The sequence below is a fragment of the Salvelinus namaycush genome, unplaced genomic scaffold (assembly GCF_016432855.1).
Source record: "Salvelinus namaycush isolate Seneca unplaced genomic scaffold, SaNama_1.0 Scaffold660, whole genome shotgun sequence".
NCBI classification, from domain to species: domain Eukaryota; kingdom Metazoa; phylum Chordata; class Actinopteri; order Salmoniformes; family Salmonidae; genus Salvelinus; species Salvelinus namaycush.
Genome location: NW_024061376.1, coordinates 16558 through 41477, shown reverse-complemented (window position 1 = coordinate 41477; position 24920 = coordinate 16558). Strand labels below are relative to the sequence as shown.

The 24920-nt window shown below is 44.8% G+C and overlaps 1 protein-coding gene across 1 annotated transcript; it reads right to left on the bottom strand.

Annotated features, from left to right (window-relative positions):
- Positions 1-1529: 1529 nt before the first annotated feature.
- Positions 1530-24669, bottom strand: LOC120042365 (transitional endoplasmic reticulum ATPase-like). The gene is made up of 8 exons (XM_038987187.1): positions 24641-24669; positions 24440-24575; positions 11886-12020; positions 8301-8473; positions 7329-7471; positions 5777-5907; positions 5203-5334; positions 1530-1535 (listed from the first exon to the last, which is right to left on the bottom strand). The coding sequence occupies exons 1-8, from the start codon at positions 24667-24669 to the stop codon at positions 1530-1532; spliced, it is 885 nt and encodes a 294-aa protein (XP_038843115.1).
- Positions 24670-24920: the final 251 nt, after the last annotated feature.

The window sequence follows — 24920 nt, the reverse complement described above, 5'->3', positions numbered from 1 at the left end:
ATGTAGCCTAGTCTTACTGTCTGCTCTCTCTCTCTCTCTCTCTCTTCTCTCTCTCTCTCTCTCTCTCTCTCTCTCTCTCGCTCTCTCTCTCTCTCTCTCTCTCTTCCTTCTCTTCTCTCTCTCTTCTCCTTCTCTTCTCTTCTCTCTCTTCTCTCTCTTCTCTTCTTTCTCTCTTCCTTCTCTCTCTCTTCTCTTTCTCTTCTCTTTCTCTCTTCCTCTCTCTTTCTCTTTCTCTCTCTTCCTCTCTCTTTCTCTTTCTCTCTCTTCTCTTTCTCTCTATCTTCTCCCTCTATTCTCTCTTCTCTTCTCTCTTCTCTTCTCTCTTCTCTTCTCTCTCTCTCTCTTCTCCTTTTTCTTCTCTTCTCCCTTCTCTTTCTCTCTTCTCCTTCTCTTCTCTTTCTCTCTTCTCCTTCTCTTCTCTTTCTCTCTTCTCCTTCTCTTCTCTTTCTCTCTTCCTTTGACTACACACTCAGTCAGTCTCCAACCAAATACACTCTCACCCACATTAAGGGCCGCTGCTCTGGGGCTGACCCTGTGCCTCTCAGCGTGCGTATCTGACAGTGTTGAGAAAGGAATTGCGTATTTCTGTTGTAACCAATGGACAATATAATATTGATTTTATTCTACTGTCTCTACTAAGAAAAAGCAGCAACTCAGACTCAGTTGGAGAATGATGCAGCCGACAGATGCTTGGACCCCTCTGTCAAAGAACATTCCAAAGTGTTGAGTTGCTATCACTCTATTGGACAGAGAGAGAGAGGAAGACGGAGGGAGAGAGACGAGAGAGAGAGTCACAGAGAGACAGAGGGAGAGAGAGAAAGAGTTGGCGAGAGGAAAACAGAGAGAGAGTCACAGAGAGACAGAGGGAGAGAGAAAGACAGAGGGAGAGAGACGAGAGAGGGAGAGAGAGAGAGAGAGAGAGTCACAGAGAGACAGAGGGAGAGAGAGAAAGAGTTGGCGAGAGGAAAACAGAGAGAAAGAGTGAGGGAATAAAATAGAGATGGAGTTTAGAGAGAGAAGAAATATAGAGATGAGAATGAGATGGAGAGAAGAATAGTATACTAGTATGCCATTTAGCAGACACTTCTCCAAAGCATTTTGTCTTCGTATGGGTGGTCCCGGGAAGTGAACCCACAATCCTGGCATTGCGAGAGCCTTGCTCTACCATCTGAGCTACAGAGGACCAAAGAGGGGGGGAAAGAAAGAGAAGAGAGAAAGAGGGAGAGACAGAAAGGGGAAGAAAGAGAGAAGGAGAGAGGGAGAGAGAAAGAGGGACAGCGAGAAAGAGGGAGAGACAGGGGGAAAGAAAAGGTCAACCAGTGGAGCACCAACACGTTACAATCTAGATTGATCTGTTCGTTTATCTTCCCTTTTCTCCTTCGACTTGTTACAACACTAGAAATAGTATAACACGTCAAATGTCTCCATTCTTCTGAACTCTTGTGTGGTGTAATGTTTACTGTTCATTTATGATGTGTGTTTATTTTGTTCATTGATTATTTCACTTGCTTTGGCATTGTAAACATATGTCAAATCTAGGAAGAGAAGAGGTGGAAAAGAGGAGAGGAAAGGAGGAAAAATGTAATGGAAAAGAGGAGAAGAGGAGAGGAAGAGGAGGAAAAATGTAATGGAAAAGAGGAGAGGAGAAGAGGAGAAAAAATGTAGTGGAAAAGAGGAGAAAAGAAGAGGAGAGGAAGAGGAGGAAAAATGTAATGGAAAAGAGGAGAGGAGAAGAGGAGAGGAAGAGGAGAGGGAGAGGAGAGGAGAGGAGAAGAGGAGAGGGAGAGGAGAGAGAGGAGAGGAGAGAGAGGAGAGAGAGGAGAGGAGAGGAGAGGGAGAGGAGAGGAGGAGAGGAGAGGAAGAGGAGAGGAAGAGGAGAGGAGGAGAGGAAGAGGAGGAGAGAAGGGGGATAAGTAGGAGGAGGCAGGGATTAGTGTTGCTATACTCAAACTCCACTACGTTGTCCATACTAGGACATGACAAGCGGTTCTGTAGTCACATTTTTAAACTTTCTGTACTTCTGTCAATTGTGTCTCACGCCGTCTACTGACTGAGAGGATCAAGTCTGTACTGACTCTAGTCTGTCCTGAGGAACCGCTGAACTCACTGGCGCATCATGTTAGCTCCCTCTCGTATGACTCTAGTTGTCCTGAGGAACCGCTGAACTCACTGGCTGCATCATGTAGCTCCCTCTTCGTACTGACTCTAGTCTGTCTGAGGAACGCTGAACTCATGGCTGCACCACGTTAGCTCCCTCTCGTACTGACTCTAGTCTGTCCTGAGGAACCACTGACCTCACTGGCTGCATCACGTTAGCTCCCCTCTCGTACTGACTCTAGTCTGTCCTGAGGAACCACTGAACTCACTGGCTGCATCACGTTAGCTCCCGTCTCGTACTGACTCTAGTCTGTCCTGAGGAACCACTAAACTCACTGGGAGTCTGGCCTGCGTCGTGTTAGCTCCCCATGCTACAGAGGACTTAACACACTTGAATAATATAACACGGCATGTAGAAATATTGAAACTGTTTATTACTGTTCACAAAACAATGTCCATACAGGCTTGAAACACTTTACAATGCTAGAAGATAAAACGGTAGCTCCCAGCTTTGTAGGCAAATTTCCTTTGCTAGCTTACAGCGCAAGCTAGCATCAATTCATTACCCATAATCGGCCCTCAACCAATAATTGATGCCATTTTGTTCGTTTTTTTGCGTTGTTCGTAACTGTTTTGTAAATAATGTAGCTGTTACCGTCTCCTATGACCGAAAAGCTTCTAAACATCAGAACTGGGATTGCTCACCTCAAACTGCACAAAGTGTTTTTTCTTCAATGAGTCGGACGCGAGGGAACTGAGATTTCGAGCAAAAGATCAGGGTGCCATGTGAGGACCCAGCGACAAGTGGCTAATCTGCCCGTGCCTTCTGTCCTGTTAGCTAACGATCAATCGCTGGAAAATAAATGAGACAAACTGAAAGAACGTATATCCTACCAACAGGACATTAAAAACGGTAATATTTTATGCTTCGCCGAGTCGTTGGTGAATGACGACATTAAGAACATACAGCTGGCAGGTTATACACTCTATCGGCAGGACAGAACAGCAGCCTCTGGTAAGATATGGGGTGGCCTATGCTTTTATGTAAACAACAGCTGGTGCACGATATCTAAGGAAGTCTCAAAGTTTTTCTCGCCCGAGGTAGAGTACCTTATGACAAGCTGTAGACCACACTATTTACCCAGAGGATTTTCATCTGTATTTTTCGTAGCTGTCTACATACCACCACAGAGCGAGGTTGGAATTAAAACTGCACTAAATGAACTGTATTCCGCCATAAGCAAACAGGAAAATGATCCTCCAGAGGTGGCGCTCCTAGTGGCCGGTGACTTTAATGCAGGGAAACTTAAATCAGTTTTACCGAATTTCTATCAACATGTCAAATTTGCAACCAGAGGGAAAAAAATTCTAGACCAACTCTACTCCACACACAGAGACGCGTACAAAGCTCTCCCTCGCCCTCCATTTGGCAAGTCTGATCATAACTCTATCCTCCTGATTCCTGCTTACAAGCAAAAATTAAAGCTGGAAGCACCAGTGACTCGGTCTACAAAAAAGTGATCAGATGAAGCAGATGCTAAACAACAGAACTTTTGCTAGCACAGACGGGAATATGTTCCGAGATTCTTCCAATCGCATTGAGGAGTACGCCACATCAGTCACTGGCTTTATCAATAAGTGCATTGAGGACTTTGTCAACCACAGTGACTGTACGTACACACCCCAACCAGAGGCCATGGATTACAGGCAACAATTTCACTGAGCTAAAGAGTAGAGTTGCCCCTTTCAAGGAGCGGGACTCTAACCTGAAAGCTTATAAGAAATCCTGCTATGCCCTCCGACGAACCATCAAAAAGGCAAAGCTTCAATGCAGGACTAAGATTGAATCGTATACACCGGCTGGCGGTAGTCGGATGTGGCAGGCTTGCAAACTATTACAGACTACAAAGTAAAGCACAGCTGAGAGCTGCCCTAATGTAACGCATGTAGCATTAGGGACTCCAGCCACCCTAATCATGACTCCAGCCACCCTAATCATAAACTGTTCTCTCTGCTACCGCACTGTAAGCGGTACCGGAGCGCCAAGTCTAGGTTCAAGAGGCTTCTAAACAGCTTCTACCCCTAAGCCATAAGACTCCTGAACAGCTAATCAAATGGCAACCCACACTAAATGGAGACCCCCCCCCCCCCCCCCCCGCCATACGCTGCTGCTACTCTCTGTTATTGTCTTTAACACTTTAACATTCTGCATGTACATAATTATCTCAATTACCTCGACACCGGTGCCCCCGCACATTGACACATTGACTCTGTACCGGTACCCCCTGTATACAGCCCCGCTATTGTTATTTACTGCTGCTCTTTAATTATTTATTTTTCTTATCTCTACTGTAAGGTACAACACCTGTTGTATTCTGCATTTCACTGTAAGGTACAACACCTGTTGTATTCGGCGCATGTGACAAATAACATGTGATTTGATTTAATACTTGGTGATAATTTGCTAACCATAACGCAAAATATGCTGATTTCAAAGCTGATTATCACCCAAAACTTTATTAATTCACTTCATTAATTGGCTAATATGTAGCATAGATTTGGTGTCATTTTGGTATCGAGTATCTGGATGATATCGGTACTGAAGCAGAAATTGTGGTATTGTGACAACAATACAGTATGACGTTCATGTTCATTCAGAATCAGAAGACATCCCAGTTGAGCCCAGATAATGTAACTATCAATATTTAATGAACTAGTTTCAATGGGGACACACACACACACACACACACACACACACACACACACACACACACACACACACACACACACACACACACACACACACACACACACACACACACACACACTAAGTGAATGATTGATTCCACTTTTTAATCTATTTTATCATTCACAGTCATCAGTGAATCCATATCGTGAGACGATGGCAGCATATGACTCCTTTAATTAAGAATCATTCCCTCTTTACCCACCCACCTCTCTCTCTTTACCCACCCACCCAACTCTCTCTCTTTTTCTCCCTCTTCCCTCCATCCTTAATCTCTCTTTTCAACTCTCTCTCTCACCACCCTTTGTTCCCCCTTTCTCTCAGGTATAAATAGAGGGATGGATGAATAGATATTTCACCTTGACTCCTATAGCCTTGAATAGTCCAGGATGTCTGAGGGGAAGCTCCACCATTTCTTTGATTTGAGCTAACTGTTTACGACAACCTCCAATGTCATCATAGCCTACGTCATTCAGACTCTCCTCCTCGTCCTATCAGGGGCAGGGGGAAGACAATATGAGACCCTCACAGGTACAACATGCTGTCAATCAGTCAGACTTTCCTCCTCGACCCATCAGGGGCAGGGGGAGGGGCAAGGGAAGACAATATGAGACCCTCACAGGTACAACATGCTGTCAATCAGTCAGACAGACTTTCAGCTTGGGAAATGTTAGCAGCATTTTAGAGCAGGGTCAAACTCAATTCCTGTAAGACCGTGTGTCTGTGCCTGTAGGTTCTCTCTCCTCCCTTGTACTTGTAATGAATTAGTTAGGAACTCTCCTCACCTGGGTGTCTAGGTCATAAATGGACACAAGTTGAGAGAAGACAACAAAACCAGCCGACACTGGGCCCTCCATGGAATGAGTTGGACTCCCCTGTTGTAGAGTTTGTTTTGGCCCAATTCAATAAAAAAGTGTGATTTTACACAGAGACCTCTCTGTTGATTGGCTGTCCCTCGCAGTGGATGACGGTATCCGGGGCGACGATGCAGTGGGGGGCGGGGTCTGTCTCCACCACCTTGAACTCCACTGCCCGCATGCCCCCTCGCACCAGGAAGATGTCGCCTAGCAACACAACAATGATGACAGTTGCTCAGCAACTAACAACTAAACAGCTACTTACAAATAGTGAACTGCTAGTTGAATTAGTGTTGTGTCAAGGTCTTTCAGCTGTGGGACTACAAGTCTTGGTACCAGTTTATAGAATGTCAGAAATGTTAGAAAAAGTTATAACTACTTGATAGAATGTCAGAAGTAATATAATAAGTTATACGTTATATAAACAATTCATAGACAAAGGTTATGAGTACCTCTGTGTGAGGGCCAGTAGGGTCGGTCTACCTTTTTGTACAACAGCTATGAGTACCTCTGTGTGAGGGCCAGTAGGGTCGGTCTACCTTTTTGTACAACAGCTATGAGTACCTCTGTGTGAGGGCCAGTAGGGTCGGTCTACCTTTTTGTACAACAGTTATGAGTACCTCTGTGTGAGGGCCAGTAGGGTCGGTCTACCTTTTTGTACAACAGTTATGAGTACCTCTGTGTGAGGGCCAGTAGGGTCGGTCTACCTTTTTGTACAACAGCTATGAGTACCTCTGTGTGAGGGCCAGTAGGGTCGGTCTACCTTTTTGTACAACAGCTATGAGTACCTTTGTGTGAGGGCCAGTAGGGTCGGTCTACCTTTTTGTACAACAGCTATGAGTACCTCTGTGTGAGGGCCAGAAGGGTCGGTCTACCTTTTTGTACAACAGTTATGAGTACCTCTGTGTGAGGGCCAGTAGGGTCGGTCTACTTTTTTGTACAACAGCTATGAGTACCTTTGTGTGAGGGCCAGTAGGGTCGGTCTACCTTTTTGTACAACAGCTATGAGTACCTCTGTGTGAGGGCCAGAAGGGTCGGTCTACCTTTTTGTACAACAGTTATGAGTACCTCTGTGTGAGGGCCAGTACGGTCGGTCTACCTTTTTGTACAACAGCTATGAGTACCTTTGTGTGAGGGCCAGTAGGGTCGGTCTACCTTTTTGTACAACAGCTATGAGTACCTTTGTGTGAGGGCCAGTAGGGTCGGTCTACCTTTTTGTACAACAGCTATGAGTACCTTTGTGTGAGGGCCAGTAGGGTCGGTCTACCTTTTTGTACAACAGCTATGAGTACCTCTGTGTGAGGGCCAGTAGGGTCGGTCTACCTTTTTGTACAACAGCTATGAGTACCTTTGTGTGAGGGCCAGTAGGGTCGGTCTACCTTTTTGTACAACAGCTATGAGTACCTCTGTGTGAGGGCCAGTAGGGTCGGTCTACCTTTTTGTACAACAGCTATGAGTACCTTTGTGTGAGGGCCAGTAGGGTCGGTCTACCTTTTGGTACAACAGCTATGAGTACCTTTGTGTGAGGGCCAGTAGGGTCGGTCTACCTTTTTGTACAACAGCTATGAGTACCTTTGTGTGAGGGCCAGTAGGGTCGGTCTACCTTTTTGTACAACAACTATGAGTACCTTTGTGTACAGGCCGATAGGCTTCCAAGAAGTAGGGTTTCAGGAAGACGTCGAACAGGTTTCCCGTTAACCCTTCGATGGTGTCATCTATCGGCAGGACGTGGATACGCACGCCGTACTTCACATCTGGGCACGCATGAATACTAGAGACACACACACACAGACACACACACACACACACACACACACACACACACACACACACACACACACACACACACACACACACACACAGACACACACACACACACACACACACACACACACACACACACACACACACACACACACAGACACAGACACAGACACACACACACACAGACACACACACACACACACACACACACAGACACACACACAGACACACACACAGACACACACACACAGACACACACAGACACACACACACACACACACACACACACACACACACACACACAGACACACACACACAGAGAGACACAGAGAATCTTAATTGAAAGTGCTTTTTAGGCCAAAAATAGGATCAATTTGTGACTGACTAAAATGTAAATGTAATCCGGTTCAGAGTCATCAGACATTTAACTTTTTAGTCATTTAGCAGACGCTCTTATCCAGAGTGACTAACAGGAGGAATCGGGGTTAAGTGCATTGCTCAAAGGCACATCAACATTCAATGTGATTTTTCTAGACAGATTTTCCACCTAGTCGTCTCGGGGATTCGGACCAGCGACCTGTTGGTTAAAAGCCAATCGCTCTTAACTGCTAGGCTACCTACCTGCATCCATAAAGAGTTAGCACACAGCACACTACCTACCTGCATCCATAAAGAGTTAGCACACAGGTATTTCCCAAATTTCCCAGAAATCCTGGTTTCCTCCGACCAGGATGGCTGGAAAACCTGGGAATTTTTGGAGAACTTACCGGAATTGTATACCTCTAATCAGAAGTCTACCTGATGACATCACACAGGTGATCAGTACAGTAGCCTACCTGATGACATCACCGAGGCGTACCCTCAGGTTGTTGCGTGTGACGCGGTTCATGCGGACGCGTTCGTCTGGACAGGTGTCGTCTGTCAACACGATACACACCGTCTCACGGCGCTTCCTCCCCCGCAGGACCACCGTGTCGCCACGGAACAACTGCAGCTCCTCTGTCTTCGCCTGGGAGACACAGGAAGTAATACACACGCTGGAGACTGGAGGTACATGAAGTAATACACACGCTGGAGACTGGAGGTACAGGAAGTAATACACACGCTGGAGACTGGAGGTACAGGAAGTAATACACACGCTGGAGACTGGAGGTACAGGAAGTAATACACACGCTGGAGACTGGAGGTACAGGAAGTAATACACACGCTGGAGACTGGAGGTACAGGAAGAAATACACACGCTGGAGACTGGAGGTACAGGAAGTAATACACACGCTGGAGACTGGAGGTACAGGAAGTAATACACACGCTGGAGACTGGAGGTACAGGAAGTAATACACACGCTGGAGACTGGAGGTACAGGAAGTAATACACACACTGGAGACTGGAGGTACAGGAAGTAATACACACGCTGGAGACTGGAGGTACATGAAGTAATACACACGCTGGAGACTGGAGGTGCATGAAGTAATACACACGCTGGAGACTGGAGGTACAGGAAGTAATACACACACTGGAGACTGGAGGTACAGGAAGTAATACACACGCTGGAGACTGGAGGTACAGGAAGTAATACACACGCTGGAGACTGGAGGTACAGGAAGTAATACACACGCTGGAGACTGGAGGTACAGGAAGTAATACACACGCTGGAGACTGGAGGTACAGGAAGTAATACACACGCTGGAGACTGGAGGTACAGGAAGTAATACACACGCTGGAGACTGGAGGTACAGGAAGAAATACACACGCTGGAGACTGGAGGTACAGGAAGTAATACACACACTGGAGACTGGAGGTACATGAAGTAATACACACGCTGGAGACTGGAGGTGCATGAAGTAATACACACGCTGGAGACTGGAGGTACAAGAAGTAATACACACGCTGGTGACTGGAGGTACAGGAAGTAATACACACACTGGAGACTGGAGGTACAGGAAGTAATACACACGCTGGAGACTGGAGGTACAGGAAGTAATACACACGCTGGAGACTGGAGGTACAAGAAGTAATACACACGCTGGAGACTGGAGGTACAGGAAGTAATACACACGCTGGAGACTGGAGGTACAGGAAGTAATACACACGCTGGAGACTGGAGGTACAGGAAGTAATACACACGCTGGAGACTGGAGGTACAGGAAGTAATACACACGCTGGAGACTGGAGGTACAGGAAGTAATACACACGCTGGAGACTGGAGGTACAGGAAGTAATATACACGCTGGAGACTGGAGGTACAGGAAGTAATACACACGCTGGAGACTGGAGGTACAGGAAGTAATACACACGCTGGAGACTGGAGGTACAGGAAGTAATACACACGCTGGAGACTGGAGGTACAGGAAGTAATACACACGCTGGAGACTGGAGGTACAGGAAGTAATACACACGCTGGAGACTGGAGGTGCATGAAGTAATACACACGCTGGAGACTGGAGGTGCATGAAGTAATACACACGCTGGAGACTGGAGGTACAAGAAGTAATACACACGCTGGTGACTGGAGGTACAGGAAGTAATACACACACTGGAGACTAGAGGTACAGGAAGTAATACACACGCTGGAGACTGGAGGTACAGGAAGTAATACACACGCTGGAGACTGGAGGTACAAGAAGTAATACACACGCTGGAGACTGGAGGTACAGGAAGTAATACACACGCTGGAGACTGGAGGTACAGGAAGTAATACACACGCTGGAGACTGGAGGTACAGGAAGTAATACACACGCTGGAGACTGGAGGTACAGGAAGTAATACACACGCTGGAGACTGGAGGTACAGGAAGCAATACACATGCTGGAGACTGGAGGTACAGGAAGTAATACACACGCTGGAGACTGGAGGTACAGGAAGTAATACACACGCTGGAGACTGGAGGTACAGGAAGTAATACACACGCTGGAGACTGGAGGTACAGTGCCTTGACTCATTCCACACTTTGTTGTGTTGCAGCCTGAATTCAGAATGGATTCAATTGCTTTTTTTCCTCACCCATCTACACACAATACCCCATTATGACAAAAATAAATAAAGTGAAATGTTTGCAAATTTATTGAAAATCAAATACAGAAATATCTAATTTTCTGATTATCTAATAGTTTGTAGAAGCACCTTTGGCAGCGAGTACGGCTGTGAGTATTTATGGGTAAGTCTCTAAGAGCTTTCCACACCTGGATTGTGCAACATTTGCACCTTATTATTTTCAAAATTCTTCAAGATCTGTCAAATTGGTTGTTGATCATTGCTAGACCAAAACCAAAACCATTTTCAGGTCTTGCCATATATTTTCAATGATATTTAAATCAAAATTGTAACTCTGCCACTTTTGGTAAGCAACTCCAGTGTAGATTTGGCCTTGTGTTTTAGGTTATTGTCCTGCAGAAAGGTTCATTCATGTCCCAGTGTCTGGTAAAAAGCAGGCTGAATCAGGTTTTCCTCTAGGATTTTGCCTGTGCTTTGCTCCATTCCATTTATTTTTTATCCTGAAAAATTCCCCAGTCCTTAATGATTACAAGCATACCCATAACATGATGCAGCCACCACTATGCTTGAAAATATGGAGAGTGGTACTCAGTGATGTGTTGTGTAACATAACACTTTGTATTCAGGACAAAAATGTAATTGCTTTGCCACATATTTTGCAGTGTTACTTCAGTGCTTTGTTGCAAACAGAATGCATGTTTTGGAATATTTTTATTGTGTACAGGCTTGCTTCTTTTGACTCTGTCAATTAAATTAGTATTGTGGAGTAACTAAAATGCTGTTGATCCATCCTCAGTTTTCTCCTATCACAGCCATTAAACTCTGTAACTGTTTTAAAGTCACCATTGGCCTCATGGTGAAAAACCCTGAGCGGTTTCCTTCCTCTCCGGCAACTGAGTTAGGAAGGACGCCTGCATCTTTGTAGTGACTGGGTGTATTGATACACCATCCAAAGTGTAATTAATAACTTCACCATGCTCAAAGGCACTTTCAATGTTGGCTTTTTGAAATGCTTACCCATCGACCAATATGTGTTCTTCTTTGCAAGGCATTGGAAAACCTCCCTGGTCTTTGTGGTTGATTCTGTGTTTGAAATTCACTGCTGGACTGAGGGACCTTACAGATAATAGTATGTGTGGGGTACAGAGATGAGGTAGTCATTCAAAAATCATGTTAAGTCCTTGTAACTTATTACGTGACTTGTTAAGCACATTGTTACCCCTGAACTTATTTAGGCTCCTTGCCATAACAAAGAGGTTAAATACTTATTGACATTTCAGCTTTCAACACACACACCTGAGACTGGCAACAAACACACCTGAGACTGGCAACAAACACACCTGAGACTGGCAACACACACACCTGAGACTGGCAACACACACACCTGAGACTGGCAACACACACACCTGAGACTGGCAACACACACACACCTGTGAGAGGCTGACGATGCTGTTGTCTTCATTGTGGGCTTCATCCACCACCAGTCTGTTGGGTCTGTGTTTCTGCTTCAGGATAGCAGTAGAGAAATCCTCCACCTTAGCACTGCCAACACAGATGCAGTTAGACACACACACACACACAGAATCACACACACACACAGAATCACACACACAGAGAATCACGCACCCACAGAGAATCACACACCCACAGAGACACACAGAATCACACACACACACACACACACACACACACACACACACACACACACACACACACACACACACACACACACACACACACACACACACACACACACACACACACACACACACACACACACACACACACACACACACACACACACACACACGTGTCCCACATAGCTCCTGTTTCTCCATGTGACGATGATCTGAATTTAGCCCTGTCTACAGCTCTGTTTACAAAGAGTAGAGGACAGACCTCTCCTGGCCTCATCTCAGCCCTTATTGCTTCATGTATATAATAAAGACAAAGTGCAGAATGGAAACTTGGGTCATAGTCATTAGTGCACAACTTAGCAAAACATTTTGAAATGAAAAACAAATGTGAGTGTTTCTTATTGGACAAGTACAGGTAGTCCCAGTCCGTTTGATGCCTAATGAATGTTACCCTGGTGATTTAGTTAAGCTAGTTATAACACTGTTGTAGTACTCTGTTACCCTGGTGATTTAGTTAAGCTAGTTATAACACTGTTGTAGTACTCACTCTGTTACCCTGGTGATTTAGTTAAGCTAGATATAACACTGTTATAGTACTCACTCTGTTACCCTGGTGATTTAGTTAAGCTAGTTATAACACTGTTGTATTACTCACTCTGTTACCCTGGTGATTTAGTTAAGCTAGTTATAACACTGTTGTATTACTCACTCTGTTACCCTGGTGATTTAGTTAAGCTAGTTATAACACTGTTGTAGTACTCACTCTGTTACCCTGGTGATTTAGTTAAGCTAGTTATAACACTGTTGTAGTACTCACTCTGTTACCCTGGTGATTTAGTTAAGCTAGTTATAACACTGTTATAGTACTCACTCTGTTACCCTGGTGATTTAGTTAAGCTAGTTATAACACTGTTGTAGTACTCACTCTGTTACCCTGGTGATTTAGTTAAGCTAGTTATAACACTGTTGTAGTACTCACTCTGTTACCCTGGTGATTTAGTTAAGCTAGATATAACACTGTTGTATTACTCACTCTGTTACCCTGGTGATTTAGTTAAGCTAGTTATAACACTGTTGTAGTACTCACTCTGTTACCCTGGTGATTTAGTTAAGCTAGTTATAACACTGTTATAGTACTCACTCTGTTACCCTGGTGATTTAGTTAAGCTAGTTATAACACTGTTGTAGTACTCACTCTGTTACCCTGGTGATTTAGTTAAGCTAGTTATAACACTGTTATAGTACTCACTCTGTTACCCTGGTGATTTAGTTAAGCTAGTTATAACACTGTTGTAGTACTCACTCTGTTACCCTGGTGATTTAGTTAAGCTAGTTATAACACTGTTATAGTACTCACTCTGTTACCCTGGTGATTTAGTTAAGCTAGTTATAACACTGTTGTAGTACTCACTCTGTTACCCTGGTGATTTAGTTAAGCTAGTTATAACACTGTTGTAGTACTCACTCTGTTACCCTGGTGATTTAGTTAAGATAGTTATAACACTGTTGTAGTACTCACTCTGTTACCCTGGTGATTTAGTTAAGCTAGTTATAAAACTGTTGTAGTACTCACTCTGTTACCCTGGTGATTTAGTTAAGATAGTTATAACACTGTTGTAGTACTCACTCTGTTACCCTGGTGATTTAGTTAAGCTAGATATAACACTGTTGTATTACTCACTCTGTTACCCTGGTGATTTAGTTAAGCTAGATATAACACTGTTGTATTACTCACTCTGTTACCCTGGTGATTTAGTTAAGCTAGTTATAACACTGTTGTATTACTCACTCTGTTACCCTGGTGATTTAGTTAAGCTAGTTATAACACTGTTGTAGTACTCACTCTGTTACCCTGGTGATTTAGTTAAGCTAGTTATAACACTGTTGTAGTACTCTGTTACCCTGGTGATTTAGTTAAGCTAGTTATAACACTGTTGTAGTACTCACTCTGTTACCCTGGTGATTTAGTTAAGCTAGTTATAACACTGTTGTAGTACTCTGTTACCCTGGTGATTTAGTTAAGCTAGTTATAACACTGTTGTATTACTCACTCTGTTACCCTGGTGATTTAGTTAAGCTAGTTATAAAACTGTTGTATTACTCACTCTGTTACCCTGGTGATTTAGTTAAGCTAGTTATAACACTGTTGTAGTACTCACTCTGTTACCCTGGTGATTTAGTTAAGCTAGTTATAACACTGTTGTAGTACTCACTCTGTTACCCTGGTGATTTAGTTAAGCTAGTTATAACACTGTTATAGTACTCACTCTGTTACCCTGGTGATTTAGTTAAGCTAGTTATAACACTGTTGTAGTACTCACTCTGTTACCCTGGTGATTTAGTTAAGCTAGTTATAAAACTGTTGTATTACTCACTCTGTTACCCTGGTGATTTAGTTAAGCTAGTTATAACACTGTTGTAGTACTCACTCTGTTACCCTGGTGATTTAGTTAAGCTAGTTATAACACTGTTGTAGTACTCACTCTGTTACCCTGGTGATTTAGTTAAGCTAGTTATAACACTGTTATAGTACTCACTCTGTTACCCTGGTGATTTAGTTAAGCTAGTTATAACACTGTTGTAGTACTCACTCTGTTACCCTGGTGATTTAGTTAAGCTAGTTATAACACTGTTGTAGTACTCACTCTGTTACCCTGGTGATTTAGTTAAGCTAGATATAACACTGTTGTATTACTCACTCTGTTACCCTGGTGATTTAGTTAAGCTAGTTATAACACTGTTGTAGTACTCTGTTACCCTGGTGATTTAGTTAAGCTAGTTATAACACTGTTGTAGTACTCTGTTACCCTGGTGATTTAGTTAAGCTAGTTATAACACTGTTGTAGTACTCACTCTGTTACCCTGGTGATTTAGTTAAGCTAGTTATAACACTGTTATAGTACTCACTCTGTTACCCTGGTGATTTAGTTAAGCTAGATATAACACTGTTGTAGTACTCACTCTGTTACCCTGGTGATTTAGTTAAGCTAGTTATAACACTGTTGTAGTACTCTGTTACCCTGGTGATTTAGTTAAGATAGTTATAACACTGTTGTAGTACTCTGTTACCCTGGTGATTTAGTTAAGATAGTTATAACACTGTTGTAGTACTCACTCTGTTACCCTGGTGATTTAGTTAAGCTAGTTATAACACTGTTGTAGTACTCACTCTGTTACCCTGGTGATTTAGTTAAGCTAGTTATAACACTGTTGTAGTACTCTGTTACCCTGGTGATTTAGTTAAGCTAGTTATAACACTGTTGTAGTACTCACTCTGTTACCCTGGTGATTTAGTTAAGCTAGTTATAACACTGTTGTAGTACTCACTCTGTTACCCTGGTGATTTAGTTAAGCTAGTTATAACACTGTTGTATTACTCACTCTGTTACCCTGGTGATTTAGTTAAGCTAGTTATAACACTGTTGTATTACTCACTCTGTTACCCTGGTGATTTAGTTAAGCTAGTTATAACACTGTTGTAGTACTCACTCTGTTACCCTGGTGATTTAGTTAAGCTAGTTATAACACTGTTGTAGTACTCTGTTACCCTGGTGATTTAGTTAAGCTAGTTATAACACTGTTGTATTACTCACTCTGTTACCCTGGTGATTTAGTTAAGCTAGTTATAAAACTGTTGTATTACTCACTCTGTTACCCTGGTGATTTAGTTAAGCTAGTTATAACACTGTTGTAGTACTCACTCTGTTACCCTGGTGATTTAGTTAAGCTAGTTATAACACTGTTGTAGTACTCACTCTGTTACCCTGGTGATTTAGTTAAGCTAGTTATAACACTGTTATAGTACTCACTCTGTTACCCTGGTGATTTAGTTAAGCTAGTTATAACACTGTTGTAGTACTCACTCTGTTACCCTGGTGATTTAGTTAAGCTAGTTATAAAACTGTTGTATTACTCACTCTGTTACCCTGGTGATTTAGTTAAGCTAGTTATAACACTGTTGTAGTACTCACTCTGTTACCCTGGTGATTTAGTTAAGCTAGTTATAACACTGTTGTAGTACTCACTCTGTTACCCTGGTGATTTAGTTAAGCTAGTTATAACACTGTTATAGTACTCACTCTGTTACCCTGGTGATTTAGTTAAGCTAGTTATAACACTGTTGTAGTACTCACTCTGTTACCCTGGTGATTTAGTTAAGCTAGTTATAACACTGTTGTAGTACTCACTCTGTTACCCTGGTGATTTAGTTAAGCTAGATATAACACTGTTGTATTACTCACTCTGTTACCCTGGTGATTTAGTTAAGCTAGTTATAACACTGTTGTAGTACTCTGTTACCCTGGTGATTTAGTTAAGCTAGTTATAACACTGTTGTAGTACTCTGTTACCCTGGTGATTTAGTTAAGCTAGTTATAACACTGTTGTAGTACTCACTCTGTTACCCTGGTGATTTAGTTAAGCTAGTTATAACACTGTTATAGTACTCACTCTGTTACCCTGGTGATTTAGTTAAGCTAGATATAACACTGTTGTAGTACTCACTCTGTTACCCTGGTGATTTAGTTAAGCTAGTTATAACACTGTTGTAGTACTCTGTTACCCTGGTGATTTAGTTAAGATAGTTATAACACTGTTGTAGTACTCTGTTACCCTGGTGATTTAGTTAAGATAGTTATAACACTGTTGTAGTACTCACTCTGTTACCCTGGTGATTTAGTTAAGCTAGTTATAACACTGTTGTAGTACTCACTCTGTTACCCTGGTGATTTAGTTAAGCTAGTTATAACACTGTTGTAGTACTCTGTTACCCTGGTGATTTAGTTAAGCTAGTTATAACACTGTTGTAGTACTCACTCTGTTACCCTGGTGATTTAGTTAAGCTAGTTATAACACTGTTGTAGTACTCACTCTGTTACCCTGGTGATTTAGTTAAGCTAGTTATAACACTGTTGTATTACTCACTCTGTTACCCTGGTGATTTAGTTAAGCTAGTTATAACACTGTTATAGTACTCACTCTGTTACCCTGGTGATTTAGTTAAGCTAGTTATAACACTGTTATAGTACTCACTCTGTTACCCTGGTGATTTAGTTAAGCTAGTTATAACACTGTTGTAGTACTCACTCTGTTACCCTGGTGATTTAGTTAAGCTAGTTATAACACTGTTGTATTACTCACTCTGTTACCCTGGTGATTTAGTTAAGCTAGTTATAACACTGTTATAGTACTCACTCTGTTACCCTGGTGATTTAGTTAAGCTAGTTATAACACTGTTGTAGTACTCACTCTGTTACCCTGGTGATTTAGTTAAGCTAGTTATAACACTGTTATAGTACTCACTCTGTTACCCTGGTGATTTAGTTAAGCTAGTTATAACACTGTTGTAGTACTCACTCTGTTACCCTGGTGATTTAGTTAAGCTAGTTATAACACTGTTATAGTACTCACTCTGTTACCCTGGTGATTTAGTTAAGCTAGTTATAACACTGTTGTAGTACTCACTCTGTTACCCTGGTGATTTAGTTAAGCTAGTTATAACACTGTTGTATTACTCACTCTGTTACCCTGGTGATTTAGTTAAGCTAGTTATAACACTGTTATAGTACTCACTCTGTTACCCTGGTGATTTAGTTAAGCTAGTTATAACACTGTTATAGTACTCACTCTGTTACCCTGGTGATTTAGTTAAGCTAGTTATAACACTGTTGTAGTACTCACTCTGTTACCCTGGTGATTTAGTTAAGCTAGTTATAACACTGTTGTATTACTCACTCTGTTACCCTGGTGATTTAGTTAAGCTAGTTATAACACTGTTATAGTACTCACTCTGTTACCCTGGTGATTTAGTTAAGCTAGTTATAACACTGTTGTAGTACTCACTCTGTTACCCTGGTGATTTAGTTAAGCTAGTTATAACACTGTTATAGTAATCACTCTGTTACCCTGGTGATTTAGTTAAGCTAGTTATAACACTGTTGTAGTACTCACTCTGTTACCCTGGTGATTTAGTTAAGCTAGTTATAACACTGTTATAGTACTCACTCTGTTACCCTGGTGATTTAGTTAAGCTAGTTATAACACTGTTGTATTACTCACTCTGTTACCCTGGTGATTTAGTTAAGCTAGTTATAACACTGTTGTAGTACTCACTCTGTTACCCTGGTGATTTAGTTAAGCTAGTTAAAACACTGTTGTAGTACTCACTCTGTCCCTCCAGAGGCAGGCATGGCTGGGTAAGGGGAGTTCCTGTGTAACAGAACCTGCTCCTAGATCCTTTATGGGTCAGCGTACCCTGGTTTCTCCCTGGTTCTGGGGTTTGATGTCTGGGTCTAGTCCTGGGTTTGGATGTTGGGTTTGGGTTGGAGTCCTGGGCCTAGTTAAAGAGTCCTGGGCCTAGTAAAAGAGTCCTGGGCCTAGTTAAAGAGTCCTGGGACCTAGGTGTTGGGTCCTGGGTCTAGTACTGAGTCTTTAGTTCTGGTCTCTCCTGTATATCTCTGAGGTAGAGCTCAGTAGTTTGGTCTTCTCTCTCTGCAGACGGTGTTCTCAGTGGCTGGGGGTCAGGTCTGTTTAGGGAAAGTCCCTCTCAATGCCTCCCTCCCCACTTGTTGAGCGTCTCTCCTCCCTCCCTCCTCGTCCCGCCTCCTCCCCCACCCTTCACATACTCTGGAAAGTGGCCCAGTGCAGAACAGATATCATGTCATACACCCCCACCCTCCTCTCCTCCCGGACAGACACTCCCCCTGTTACTCCCTAACACACACACACACACACACACACACACACACACACACACACACACACACACACACACACACACACACACACACACACACACACACACACACACACACACACACGTTCTGATATTTGTAATGAACAGTTTCGTACCATGTTCTGATCCCACAGAGTCACACAGAGCGGTACAGAGTCACACACAGCGGTACAGAGTCACACAGCGGTACAGAGTCACACAGCGGTACAGAGTCACACAGCGGTACAGAGTCACACAGCGGTACAGAGTCACACAGCGGTACAGAGTCACACACAGCGGTACAGAGTCACACAGCGGTACAGAGTCACACAGCGGTACAGAGTCACACACAGCGGTACAGAGTCACACAGTGGTACAGATTCACACACAGCGGTACAGATTCACACACAGCGGTACAGATTCACACAGAGCGGTACAGAGTCACACACAGCGGTACAGATTCACACACAGCGGTACAGAGTCACACAGTGGTACAGATTCACACACAGCGGTACAGAGTCACACAGTGGTACAGAGTCACACACAGCGGTACAGAGTCACACACAGCGGTACAGATTCACACACAGCGGTACAGATTCACACACAGCGGTACAGAGTCACACACAGCGGTACAGATTCACACACAGCGGTACAGAGTCACACAGTGGTACAGATTCACACACAGCGGTACAGAGTCACACAGTGGTACAGAGTCACACACAGCGGTACAGAGTCACACACAGCGGTACAGATTCACACACAGCGGTACAGAGTCACACAGCGGTACAGAGTCACACAGCGGTACAGATTCACACACAGTGGTACAGAGTCACACACAGTGGTACAGATTCACACAGAGCGGTACAGAGTCACACACAGCGGTACAGATTCACACACAGCGGTACAGAGTCACACAGTGGTACAGATTCACACACAGCGGTACAGAGTCACACAGTGGTACAGATTCACACACAGCGGTACAGAGTCACACACAGCGGTACAGAGTCACACACAGCGGTACAGAGTCACACACAGCGGTACAGAGTCACACAGCGGTACAGAGTCACACAGCGGTACAGAGTCACACAGCGGTACAGAGTCACACACAGCGGTACAGAGTCACACACAGCGGTACAGAGTCACACAGCGGTACAGAGTCACACAGCGCTACAGAGTCACACAGCGCTACAGAGTCACACAGCGGTACAGAGTCACACACAGCGGTACAGATTCACACATAGCGGTACAGATTCACACATAGCGGTACAGAGTCACACACAGTGGTACAGAGTCACACACAGTGGTACAGAGTCACACAGAGCGGTACAGAGTCACACAGAGCGGTACAGAGTCACACACAGCGGTACAGAGTCACACAGCGGTACAGAGTCACACAGCGGTACAGAGTCACACAGCGGTACAGAGTCACACAGCGGTACAGAGTCACACAGCGGTACAGAGTCACACAGCGGTACAGCTGTAGCTAACTGGAATGGTTTGCTTTAGACTTTTATTCCAAAAGCATCTCATTGTTTACAATAGAAAACATAAAACGAGCAACCAGGGGATTTGACTTTACAGACAGAACAGTACTCCCAGAATGGTGTGGAGCCGTGCTAGGACAGTCAGAACAGAGACCTGCTAGGACAGTCAGAACAGAGACCTGCTAGGACAGTCAGAACATAGTCCTGCTAGGACAGTCAGAACAGAGACCTGCTAGGACAGTCAGAACAGAGACCTGCTAGGACAGTCAGAACAGAGACCTGCTAGGACAGTCAGAACAGAGACCTGCTAGGACAGTCAGAACAGAGTCCTGCTAGGACAGTCAGAACAGAGACCTGCTAGGACAGTCAGAACAGAGACCTGCTAGGACAGTCAGAACAGAGACCTGCTAGGACAGTCAGAACAGAGACCTGCTAGGACAGTCAGAACAGAGTCCTGCTAGGACAGTCAGAACAGAGACCTGCTAGGACAGTCAGAACAGAGACCTGCTAGGACAGTCAGAACAGAGTCCTGCTAGGACAGTCAGAACAGAGACCTGCTAGGACAGTCAGAACAGAGTCCTGCTAGGACAGTCAGAACAGAGTCCTGCTAGGACAGTCAGAACAGAGTCCTGCTAGGACAGTCAGAACAGAGTCCTGCTAGGACAGTCAGAACAGAGACCTGCTAGGACAGTCAGAACAGAGACCTGCTAGGACAGTCAGAACAGAGACCTGCTAGGACAGTCAGAACAGAGACCTGCTAGGACAGTCAGAACAGAGACCTGCTAGGACAGTCAGAACAGAGACCTGCTAGGACAGAAAGAACAGAGACCTGCTAGGACAGTCAGAACAGAGTCCTGCTAGGACAGTCAGAACAGAGACCTGCTAGGACAGTCTGACACAGTGACAGACAGAACAGAGACCTGCTAGGACAGTCTGACACAGTGACAGACAGAACAGAGACCTGATAGGACAGTCAGAACAGAGACCTGCTAGGACAGTCTGACACAGTGACAGACAGAACAGAGTCCTGCTAGGACAGTCAGACCAGAGACCTCCTAGGACAGTCAGAACAGAGACCTGCTAAGACAGTCAGAACAGAGTCCTGCTAAGACAGTCAGAACAGAGTCCTGCTAGGACAGTCAGAACAGAGACCTGCTAGGACAGTCAGAACAGAGACCTGCTAGGACAGTCAGAACAGAGTCCTGCTAGGACAGTCAGAACAGAGACCTGCTAGGACAGTCAGAACAGAGACCTGCTAGGACAGTCAGAACAGAGACCTGCTAAGACAGTCTGAACAGTGACAGACAGAACAGAGACCTGCTAGAACAGTCTGACACAGTGACAGACAGAACAGAGACCTAATAGGACAGTCTGACACAGTGACAGACAGAACAGAGACCTGCTAGAACAGTCTGACACAGTGACAGACAGAACAGAGACCTGCTAGGACAGTCTGACACAGTGACAGACAGAACAGAGACCTAATAGGACAGTCTAACACAGTAAGAGCTGGCGACAATTTACAACAAATAACTCAATGAGAACAAGCGACACAGGGTGAGATGAAAGCCCACAACTGGCAAAATGATCCAATGAGAGCCCAGAACTGCAAAACGTATCCAATCACAACACAGCTGTGAAACACGGAGAGGTGAACTCAGTCCTGTAGTAAATGCTGGTGGTGATGATTGATTAGTTTGGCAGATGTAATACCCTGTGTTGAAATACATTACATTCACTTCAATGGGTTTGAAATTCATTTCAATGTGTGTTTACATTTCATTTATTTACATATAAAGACATAAGAACAAATTCTTATTTACAACGACGGCCTAGGAACAGTGGGTTAACGGCCTTGTTCAGGGGCAGAACGACAGGTTTTTATCTTGTCAGCTTGGGGATTCCATCTTGCAACCTTTCGGTTACCAGTCCAACACTCTAACCACTAGGCTACCTGCCGCCCCTACACTCTAACCACTAGGCTACCTGCCGCCCCTACAGTCTAACCACTAGGCTACCTGCCGCCCCAACACTCTAACCACTAGGCTACCTGCCGCCCCTACACTCTAACCACTAGGCTACCTGCCGCCCCTACACTCTAACCACTAGGCTATCTGCCGCCCCTACACTCTAACCACTAGGCTACCTGCCGCCCCTACACTCTAACCACTAGGCTACCTGCCGCCCCTACACTCTAACCACTAGGCTACCTGCCGCCCCTACACTCTAACCACTAGGCTACCTGCCGCCCCTACACTCTAACCACTAGGCTACCTGCCGCCCCTACACTCTAACCACTAGGCTACCTGCCGCCCCTAGACTGACCAGGTGAAAGCTATTATCCCTTATTGATGTCACTTGTTAAATCCATTTCAATCAGGGAAGGGAAGGAGACAGGTTAAAGAAGGATTTTTAAGACTTGAGACAATTGAGACATGGATTGTGTATGTGGGACATTCAGAGGGTGAGTGGGCAAGAGAAATGTGTCTTTGAACAGGGTATGGTAGTAGGTATGGTAGGAGGTATGGTAGCAGGTGCCTGGCGCACCGTTGTGTCAAGAACTGCAACGCTGCTGGGTTTTTCACGCTCAACAGTTTCCCGTGTGTATCAAGAATGGTTACCAACCCAAAGGACATCCAGCTGACTTGACACAACTGTGGGAAGCATTGGAGTCAACATGGGCCAGCATCCCTGTGGAACACTTTCAACACCTTGTAGAGTCTATACCCTGACGAATTGAGGCTGTTCTGAGGGCAAAAGGGGTGCAAGTCAATATTAGGAAGGTGTTCTTAATGTTTTGTACACTCATTGTATGTCAGTCAGTTTATGCCGTTGACTCCTATTTTCTCCCCAGTTCTCTGGTGTTTTAGTCATCACATTTCTCCTGTTATTTTCCCAGACCTGTCATGAATAGGTTAGACCAGGTGAAGTGAGGGTAGAGGCTGGGCAGGGCTGGGTATATCCTGTCATGAATAGGTTAGATCAGGTGAAGTGAGGGTAGAGGCTGGGCAGGGCTGGGTATATGTTTGGGATTGAGAAGGCTCAGGCTCAGGGGACAAGGAGTTTTGAGGATTTGAAGCGGCTTCACTTTTGTATAAAATGTATCCTTTACATTTCCCCCCCAAAAAACACTGACACAAAAACCTGTCCTGTTCTGGTCCTGTGTCTCTCTCTCCCTCTATCATCTTAGAGGTCCACCGTTTGTTCTAAACAACCCATAGACAGTGTTACAAAACCACATAGTACCTGCTAACAACAACAACAACAGTTTAGTCCGGAGGTTACAACGTGTTCCAGTGTCAACATCGTCCCCAGCCTCTAACTCCAACGGAGAGGTTGCATAATGGTTTGAACGGATGTTGTTTTCTGTCGGACCCAAGGTTGTTCTGAATGAAGCACGTTGAACACTGTCTTCCTGTCTGTGAGGTTACACAGGTGCTGCTCACTGTCTTCCTGTCTGTGAGGTTACACAGGTGCTGCTCACTGTCTTCCTGTCTGTGAGGTTACGCAGGTGCTGCTCACTGTCTTCCTGTCTGTGAGGTTACACAGGTGCTGCTCACTGTCTTCCTGTCTGTGAGGTTACACAGGTGCTGCTCACTGTCTTCCTGTCTGTGAGGTTACGCAGGTGCTGCTCACTGTCTTCCTGTCTGTGAGTTTACACAGGTGCTGCTCACTGTCTTCCTGTCTGTGAGTTTACACAGGTGCTGCTCACTGTCTTCCTGTCTGTGAGGTTACGCAGGTGCTGCTCACTGTCTTCCTGTCTGTGAGTTTACACAGGTGCTGCTCACTGTCTTCCTGTCTGTGAGGTTACGCAGGTGCTGCTCACTGTCTTCCTGTCTGTGAGGTTACGCAGGTGCTGCTCACTGTCTTCCTGTCTGTGAGTTTACACAGGTGCTGCTCACTGTCTTCCTGTCTGTGAGGTTACGCAGGTGCTGCTCACTGTCTTCCTGTCTGTGAGGTTACGCAGGTGCTGCTCACTCTCTTCCTGTCTGTGAGGTTACACAGGTGCTGCTCACTGTCTTCCTGTCTGTGAGGTTACGCAGGTGCTGCTCAGTCTTTCTGTCTGTGAGGTTACGCAGGTGCTGCTCACTGTCTTCCTGTCTGTGAGGTTACACAGGTGCTGCTCACTGTCTTCCTGTCTGTGAGGTTACACAGGTGCTGCTCACTGTCTTCCTCTCTGTGAGGTTACACAGGTGCTGCTCAGTCTTCCTGTCTGTGAGGTTACGCAGGTGCTGCTCAGTCTTCCTGTCTGTGAGGTTACACAGGTGCTGCTCACTGTCTTCCTGTCTGTGAGGTCACACAGGTGCTGCTCACTGTCTTCCTGTCTGTGAGGTTACACAGGAGCTGCTCACTGTCGACACTCCTGAACACTGCCCTGCATCCTAGTAGGTGACTCAGTCTGCATCCCAAATGCACCCTATTTCCTAGTGCACTACTTTTGACCAGGGCCGTGCACTGAGTCCTATAGGCCCTGGTCAAAAGCAGTGCACTAAGCCCTCTGGGCCCTGGTTAAAAGCAGTGCACTAAGCCCTCTGGGCCCTGGTTAAAAGCAGTGCACTAAGCCCTCGGGGCCCTGGTTAAAAGCAGTGCACTAAGCCCTCTGGGCCTGGTTAAAAGCAGTGCACTAAGCCC

Coding starts and splice junctions, on each gene's coding strand:
- LOC120042365 (XM_038987187.1), bottom strand. CDS start 24,669: ATGCAGGGCAGTGTTCAGGAGTGTCGACA. Junction 8,474..11,885: donor GCATCGTCAGCCTCTCACAG/GTGTGTGTGTGT, acceptor TGTGTCTCCCAG/GCGAAGACAGAGGAGCTGCA. Junction 7,472..8,300: donor CGCCTCGGTGATGTCATCAG/GTAGGCTACTGT, acceptor GTGTGTCTCTAG/TATTCATGCGTGCCCAGATG.